This window comes from Silene latifolia, chromosome 2 (assembly GCF_048544455.1).
Source record: "Silene latifolia isolate original U9 population chromosome 2, ASM4854445v1, whole genome shotgun sequence".
Lineage (NCBI taxonomy): Eukaryota > Viridiplantae > Streptophyta > Magnoliopsida > Caryophyllales > Caryophyllaceae > Silene > Silene latifolia.
Window position 1 is genome coordinate 154,869,515 of NC_133527.1, and position 9,305 is coordinate 154,878,819.

Consider the following 9,305-nt stretch of genomic DNA (forward strand, 5'->3'; position numbering starts at 1 on the left):
GGGTTTCTTAATCAATTGCTAGGTCAATCAAATTATCTAAGGTCACAAGATTGATTAATTCTGTTTATGTCCTTTAGATCAAATCTAACATGCAATCGCTATTATTAGACACAATTTATTTGATTATCGCAACCTATATTAATTCTAACCCTGTCGGTGAATGTATTAATTCGCTACACCAGTTATCAATTCAGGCCTAAATCAATTAACAAGAATAAGAACAATAATCAAACGATAATTCATGCGATATTACTAGCAATCAATTAATATTCCCCTTTCTAATTTACCTAGATCCCATTCATCCTAGATGAGGGATTTAGCTACTCATATTGGATCTAACAATAACAATAATTATAATTGAAAACATGATTAAAGATGTGAAATCACAACAAGTAATTGAAAGCATAAAACTTGAGTGAATTAATTAATGAAGAATGATTAATACCGTAGTAATCAACAAGGAAAGATTAAGAGCAAAGTAAGAAAGCTAGAACAAGGTTTCAGCCGTCCGAAAGTAAATAAAAGCGTAACCTAATAAATTCTACGAGTTTAGAATTTATATTACAAAAGATGTGTTTTAGGAAATTACGGAAATTAATCCGTCAGAATAGGATCCTCGATCGAGCCTGAGGTCACTCGATCAAGGACGATTACTCGATCGAGCCTCAATGCACTCGATCGAGGAACCAGCTTCACAGCCTGTTCTCGTCTTTCCTTCATTTCTTATCTTCAAGTCCCCTCGTTTCTCGTGTCATGCTTCGTGTATTCCACTATGCCATATCCGCAATGCTCATCTTAGCTCGTTTCACCTCGTAATGCGTCATTTCTGCATTAAAACATAAAATAGCGGCAGTATCGACAATTCACTATAAAAAGGCATATAAACGACATAAAGGCACGGAAACGGTATATAAAATGCTATGAAAGGAGTTATAAAAGTGTATATAAAAGTGATACATCAGGGGCTTTACGCGAGTTAGGAGAGGGAGTGGGGTTTCTGGGGGTGAGGTTGAAGTGGGGTTTCCGCCAATTTATAAAGCCCAACAAAGGTTTGGACCAAGCCTTTCTATTTACCATTAACCACCCAAAGTGTGATAAATGGGCACTCCCCAAACCAAAAGGAAACTGATTCTTGTTTAACAAACGAACTACGTGCTAGGGAAAATGGACCTCCTCCTACTTAATTGCACCATTTAAAATGACGTCAAATGCCAATCTCTTGACATTGTTAAAAAGTTTTTTTTCAATAGTGAAAGGTTAATCGTCAATAGATTAAAGTTAATTTAACACAAGCTGCGTTCTTTATACCTTTTATCGGTTTTTATTAATAAATGTAGCTCGGTTCAAATCATTTTAGCTCCAATAAGTTTCATTCAGTTCATTCAATTCGGTTTCAGTCTAAGCAAACATGCTCTTGTTGATTAACGATTTTATATTTATACTTCGGACATTCTCAAGATAAACTATTTACAAATACTAAATCAAATATTTTCACCGCACTTCTGTTTTAACTCGACGTGTATTTCGGGTAAAAGATTTTCGGAAATGCTCTCATTATTAATATACATAAATCATCAAGAAGTATTATTTTCCATTTCAATTGGAAAAATGAAAGGCAATGAATAATTTTCTACCCAAACTTGTTGGCTTGAGTGAAAAGCTCTTGAATGAACTAAAATAGCACGAGTCTGTATAAACATGCATGGCCTCTATGACCAGTTTGTACATTCCGAACACCAAAACTGCTTTACCAAAAAAAAAAAAAGTACTAATGCTTCATGGTAAAAGTAAAAAACAGAGAACAAAAGACAATTTATAGCTCCATTTTACACGGCCGCTGTCCAACCATGTAATTATTCGACTCCGACGCCGGAAACCCTAGTGTAAGCTCCAATTCAAGCTCACCACCACCGATTTCTCTTTCGGCAACGCCAGCCTCTGTTGTTTCCACAGACAACATCAAGCTATGACTATTAGCATCGTCTGGGTGACTCACTGAAGAGTCGTCATGGCTCGTGCTAGACCCGTACAGCTCACCCGGGTTGGTTCGAACGCTCATCAACCCAATAACTGAGGATCTTTTGGCCTTGGGCTTAATCACGCCACCGGATCTTTTAAACCGAGCCCGATTGATTTTGGAGCGGTCCAAATCCCCCGAGATGGAGGTTTCCTCCTTTGTCACGTGACGGATGTCGTAGGCGCCCTTAATTGGTGGAGGATTGGCTGCGGCTTCAACGGGGATAGGCGTGATGGGCAAGCCTTTCAAGACGGATTCCACCGCAGATTGGCAAAGGTGCCACTCACCAGACCAAAGTAAGCCGACCGACCCGTAAATTGGGTTCACCATCCGTCCACAAGACTCATATAATAGTGATCTGAACGTTGCTGTTAACAAAACAATAACCGGTCTAACGTTAGCCAAATTATTATATATTTATATGTACGAATTCAAAAATAAAATACTATACAACATTTAGACAGACAGGAATAAAGTAAAAAGTACTCCGTATTCAAGTATTCAAGTACCAAGTTGATCCACTTGACAATTGATTTTACTCTCTAGACAACAAGTAACGTGGCAACCATAAACAAGTTATATACTCCTAGTTATATAAATTACAAAACCGTCCTCCTTACCCAAGCTTTTACTCCCTCCATTTCGATCAATTGTAGATTTTTAATTTTGGCACAAAAACAAAAAAAATGGAAGTTGGTCAATTACTAAATAACAAGTAGAATAAATTGAGTATGAATGATCAAATTATTCATCATAGTTCATTCTTTAAATAGAAGCGGCCATAAGATACTCAAAATAAAAAAGGATAACAAATATCCGTGATGGAGGGAGTATAATATTTCATTTAATGAATTGCTTGTATTAGAAGGATGATCCAGCCGATTGACACAAGAATTTTTCAACAAGAAACTAGGGTCCATTAAAAAAACAAGAAGCATCTCTTAAGAGGTACCGTCGTCTTAAAGTTAAAACAGGTCACATACTTTAAACAAGGGTAAAATGTCTAGCAAAGTAATAAGATGTTTGTCCTATATATAGGACTAAGTCATTATTTAACTCTTTTTAAAGCTTAAAAAGACGGATAGTTTCTTAGTCTTAAATGAGAACTTGTGCAAAACGAACGACAAAAACTGTAGCAATTGTACCATTGCTTGTAGATGTTTAAACTTGCAATATACGGAATACTACCCGTATAAGGTAAAGAGTAATTATAGTCTATATTCTTGAAGTCTATAGTACCACATGAAATTAATTATGCTGGTCTATTCATTTTGAAATTATGGACCAACCAATCTAATTACTTTTAATATTCGATAAAAAAAAAACTAAAACCATGAATAATAATAATAATAATAATAATAATAATAATAATAATAATAATAATAAGAGAAAACACTTGTTCCTCTCACCCTTCAATTAAACTCTCTACTTTTTATGAAAAATGTTTAAATAAATAAATAAATAAATGAAAAATTAATGAGGCCTCACACAAATGTTGTAAAATGTAATCTACTCGTAAATCGTACAATAAAACCGTGTTACATAAGAATAGGGAAGAATCGGAGAGGAAACTAACCAGGACGGAGGTGATCAGGGGCGGCGTTAATGAGATTCAAAAGACCAGCACGACCGTAGAATTTGGCAAGAAAAAGAGTGGCATTAGACTGTGATTCAGGTGACTTAATCCACTCTAAACACGGTTTAATCATACACTTTTCATTACACCCTTTTCTTAACACCCTACACCCATTACAACTCATCCTCATTTTTAACCTCGAGTGGGTCTAACTGCTAAGGAATTGTTCTAACTTATTCCGATATATTTAATTTAATTTGTGAAGTTGAAATATGTTGATGGAATTAATATGAATGAAGAAGAGAGAAAGTGTGAAGGTGAAAGGGTATATATATATAAAGAAAGTAAATTAAATACAAGTGTGTTGGTTGCTTGGTAGAGAAACTATAGCTGTTTCCCAAAAACTGGTAAAGATTGTCAAAACTGCTTTTATTTAATTAAAGGAGAAATAATGAGAAGGGGGAGCTGAATCTCAAGTGTTTTGTCATTAGTTTATGTGACATGCAAATTATTCAAACATAAACTATGTGCAACATCATTTTTAGTAGAATATTCTTCATCCTTTTTATTTCCCACTCTCTTTTATAGGTCGTGTTTATCACATTTTATGTGTTTGAGCAGTTTGATTGTCTTTGTGTTCCTACATGCAATGCTAATCAAATCCCAACGTAACAAAAGTAGGACATGGTGCTAAAATTGCCAAAACAACGCAAATTAATTAGATTGATTAGGACTAAGATTAATCCAAATACTTCGTATAATACAAAATACTCCGTATGAATTAACCCGGCTTAGTCCACGATTTAACTAACTCAAAAATGCTTTCGAATTAGTAAAGTATCATAATAATTTTGTAATACAACGAGTTTCTGCTAGAGATTAAAACCAAATGTATCAATATATATCATAAAAATAATTTTAATAAAGTATCCTAACAATTATATAATGATCAATACTCTACCTACATTACCAATTAGAAAATTGCAGATCCGATTTAGTTTTACCAAAAAAAAAACGAAATATTTGTGTAGAATTGAACCTCCGTCTCTCTAACCCTAGAAACATCATGGATCAGGAGAATTCGGTTTGAGCTAGTTTGGTTATATCATAAATTAAGTGAGATTGGATCATTTTGGAATTCAGACTTTTAGGTATATATGTTGTTTAGGGTCGGTTTGGGTCATTTCTAGAATTCTAGTCGTGTCATTTTGGGTTAGTGATTTTAGAGAGATGCTATTAGTTAATTTAACTAGCAAGAGTTAGTTCTAGTTTTTTATAATCGGGTCATTTCAATATTATTTGGTTTCAAATTGAGTTATTTTGTGTTGAGATCTGCTACATAACAACATAGTTCAAGTCATTTCAAATCTAAGTTATCTTTTTAAAACGGAACAATGAAATATGTCGACCCAATTTAAATGGGAGCAAATCCCGAACTCAAGCCAATCTGAAATGATCAAAACAACTCGAGCCTATCTTTTTTTTTAGACAAAGATATACCATTATAAAAACAGAAACGAAAACTACATATCGTTCACCTATACAAACAAACTAGAGAACAAACTCGAGCATATCTAAAGTGAGAATTTGAGAAAATTTTGAATATCACGAAAAATTGACTTCTCTCTCAAAAAACTCTCTCTAAAAAAACCCTAACCTCCATCATATTATACAAGGGGCTCCCATCGATTATCAATCGATCGATGGTAAGCCCCAAAATTATTTCAAATTTCAATCAATAGTATGTATATCTATTTTCTATTCAATAAAAGTCTCCCTTTTGGTGAGAAATCGTTTTTCCGTCCCTTATTTCGGGGTTTTCCATTTATTCGTGGGGTTAGTTTCATCAGTAATATAGTCAAGAGTAGTTCGTTGATGGTTTGCAGCATGTTCTTTCAAAGGGTAAAAGTAATTTGTCAACGATCTTTGGAACCAGTTATAGGTAAATTTTATCTCATAAATCAAACGAAGGATCCCCTCAAAAGCTACATGAAAATAGCGATAATAGGACGAGTCGAATTGTCAGGTGCTATTTTGAGATCCCTAGTTTATAAGAAAATTATTTTTCTTTTGTTCCAATTAAATTTGTTATCGATTATAATTATTCTTTGTAAGTGTCGTATGACGTTCTATTAATGAATTGTTTTTTTCTCTTAAAAAAAAAAAAAAATGATCAAAACATATTTGATCGGTCCTTGTACTTATTAGTCTTAGTCGGATACGCACCAAGCATGCATTATGCATACAAGTAAAAGAAAGGTGAGAGTAGCATGGGAGACACGTGGGAATAACAAGGGTTTCACTTGAAACGCCATGCAAGTCTGTCCAAAATGAAGCATGATCACGCGCGTGCTTTACACGTGATGATGTCAGTGTGCGGTCGAATCGCCACATATCTGGCCCACTTTCACCCGCTCCTGGTTTTCGGGAACCCAATTTATTTAATTAATAAAAATAAAGAAATTTAGGATTTTTTGAAACTTACCGCCGGTCAGCTATTTTTACATTTTTCTATTTTGGTGTTCAATCAATTATTTACGGCCAAATGACCAAATTTAAAAAAAAAGTAGAAGCTAAGTAACAAATTGGTAAAAAAATTAAGCAAGGTGACAAATTGGTAAAAAAAGTGGATGATAAGTGACAAATTTGGAAACAAAAGTAAATGTAACTGACAAATTGATAAAAAAACATTTTCGAGGACACGAAAATAAAATACGGTAATATTGCAATTCTATTTATATTTAACGTTGAATTTTGCTTTCCGAATAAGTCAATATTTTCTATCAATTATTTGTGTGTATAAAAAATATTTATCATTGTTTGTCCTAGTATTTGCGTTTATTCGGCAAAAAACATGATGAGAAATAAAAAAAATTCTTTTTTCTAATGTTGAATTTTTTGTAAGGAAAATCAAGGTTTTCTTATGTTGAAAAATATGCAATGAGAAATTTTTTAACCCTTACAAAAATTAGATAATTATGGTGAAATTTAAGTATTTTTTTAGTAGGAAGACAAAATAATTGCGTAAATGGGTTTGGACTGAAAATGTTTACAATGAGTAATAATGAACATATGTTTGTTGTTTCTTTTCCGAACTTGATATGAAGTTACTAAATGATTGAATTTATAATTTATATGATAATCTATAACTGTTAAATCGTGGGCAATCTTTATCCTTACAAAGATATATAAAACATAATAAAATAGTGAATTGTTTTAAGGGTTATGATAAATACAACCCACTGGGTTGTATTTAAGCAACTAAAAGAGGAAATAAATAGTTAATATATGCATTAATTGCATTGATTTATGTATAATTTACTCTCTAATTCCTAAATTAATTCCAAATATAGAAGGATATTAAATGCTTAAATACAACTCAGTGGGTTGTATTTATCATTTCCTTTGTTTTAAAATCAACCACTTAGCAACTTTCTTATTTATTTTAATTTAACCTGCCAAAATTTTGAAAATATTTTGTTGTATAGTTCTGCACCTCTGCCCTACTTTCGTTAGATAAACGAAACTATTTGGACCCATACTTGATAAAATGCAATTAATACAAAAAAAAAACCTACACCGCACTTGATAAATAATTCAATTTAAGTTTATTTATTCGGAAAAGTAAAATTTAATGTTAAATAAAAAATATTTGTGATATTAACATATTTTACTTTCCGCCAAATTCTCATCGGAAATGTTTTTTTACCAATTTGTCACTTACCATCCACTTTTTTTACCAATTCGTCACTTTGCTTAGTTTTTTTTACCAATATGTCACTTAACCTCTACTTTTTTTACCAATTTGGTCATTTAGCCATTATTTACCATTCTATTTTAATAATGCATCAAATGAGTTGATACTAAGCATTCAATTAAGTCCATTTGTGATCCACTAATTGGCTTATTTCTCTTTTTTTTTTATCTTTATGTCAAAATAAAGGTGAACAAATGACTGCGATTGAAGAAGTAATATTTTCGAAACCATGGCACATTTTTTGGTAAAATAAACGTAATTCTCATATAGGACGATCTATTTTGATTTTTTTTTCGATTTCAGAAATATAAAGACTATTTTATAATAAATGGCGATCATGTTAACAAAATTCTTGTTACTATTTTGAAAAACAAAATTTGTGTTCTTCGAGAGGATCGTACTCTTTTCACCTAAGTTATTATAATATTTTATTTTATAAATTATCTTTAAGCATAAGCAGGACGGTCACAGCCAAATTTTTCCTGTTTTGGAACCTACGTAACTGGGGTAAATATTTTTCCCCAACGACACGCCAATCTAACAGAAAAGTAGTTTAATAAAGAGAAGAAAACCAGGGACTTGAAAGTGTGGTATCCGGTTTGGGTTGGGACTGTGGGCGCCCAATAAGTAGGAGGTAGTATTTGAATATTGTGGGACCAGCAGTTTTGTTGGGCGGTCGTCATACTTACTTGTTCTTATCTTACTACTTATCCCATAAAGTTGGTAATGTAAATAGACTACTATTGTTTCCATGGTTTAATTATCACTATTTGGATTTGTTTATTGAGATTCATTGGTATGACTTTTAAAAGCCGCACCTGGATTTTAATGCGGAGTACCAAAATCGTAGGGAGGTTTAAGTTTTCGTGTATTGTCTTACTAGTTACCCCTCCATTCAACTCCACTTTACAGGTTTGTTTTATCATGTTTGTCAACGCGACTTTTACGTGATAAATATCTTCAGCTACGTATTTGCAAAAATTATAAAAGTTAGATATTTTTAATGTATTCTTAAAGACGAATCAAATAAGATCCCACATGAATATATTTTAACTTATGTATCGAGAGAAAATTGAATTTGAATATCCGCTTGTGAATAGTGTGCAAAATAGAAACCTGCAAAGTGGAGTTGAATGGAGGAAGTACTACTCTTTACTAAATCAAAGCGTCTTGCTTGTGACGGACAATATTCGTCACAAGGTGAAGACCTCTCACAATGCAAGTAAGTGGGTTGGCAAGTGGGAGGGAAAATGGAGCACCCATGCATATTGCCACTAGCATCTTGTGAGAGGGACACTATCCGTCTTCTGCTTGTGACGGATAGTGTCCGTCTTCAATGAGATGTTGTGTTACTAAATTCAGACGAGAATATGTGACTATTTTATGGTCAAATATAATCATAATGATAAAGTTATACAGGGATTACTACAGCTCATAGTAATTTGTATTTCAATAGTAATCGCATTTAGCTACAGCTTATGATAACTTGTTTTTCAATAGTAATCACATTTGGCTGTAAATGATTACAAAATTCTGTTTTATTATTTTAAATCAAAATGACGTCCAAAAAGAGATCAACCGGTTAAAGAAAGTAAAAAAATTAAAATGTTTTTAGCGTCAAGGCTCATGATTAACTTATTGACACAGCTATTACAAGTGCTAAAACATCTATATATGTTCGAGATAAATTCTCTTGTACATTCTCACGTGCGATCAGTAGGGAAGAGCCTATTATTTTAATGAGAAAATTGTTGATTACAGCCTTTTATAAACCTCATTTTGAAAATTACAGTCTTATATAATTTTTTTTGAAAATTACATCCAAAATATTACTTTTCTTCTAAAATTGCACCAACTTGAGTTTTCCGGTGAATTTTTATGATGTTTTTATGATGTTTGGGGTGATTAATTGGTTTGTGTTAAGGAGAGGTAAGAAATTTGGGTAAGTAGGCTCT

General features: G+C 32.7%; 1 protein-coding gene across 1 annotated transcript; it reads right to left on the reverse strand.

The window, feature by feature from the left end:
• Nucleotides 1–1,668: 1,668 nt before the first annotated feature.
• Nucleotides 1,669–3,970, reverse strand: LOC141643154 (LOB domain-containing protein 40-like). Its single transcript, XM_074452195.1, has 2 exons — nucleotides 3,594–3,970; nucleotides 1,669–2,385 (listed from the first exon to the last, which is right to left on the reverse strand). Exons 1-2 carry the CDS (start codon nucleotides 3,781–3,783, stop codon nucleotides 1,814–1,816), a joined length of 762 nt encoding a protein of 253 aa, XP_074308296.1. The 5' UTR covers nucleotides 3,784–3,970; the 3' UTR covers nucleotides 1,669–1,813.
• Nucleotides 3,971–9,305: the final 5,335 nt, after the last annotated feature.

Bases quoted from the DNA above. Each gene is read 5' to 3' on its own strand.
- LOC141643154 (XM_074452195.1), bottom strand. From the start codon at position 3,783: ATGAGGATGAGTTGTAATGGGTGTAGGGTGTTAAGAAAAGGGTGTAAT. The intron at 2,386-3,593 runs GTTAGTTTCCTC...TTTTGTTAACAG, and splicing joins CCCTGATCACCTCCGTCCTG to CAACGTTCAGATCACTATTA.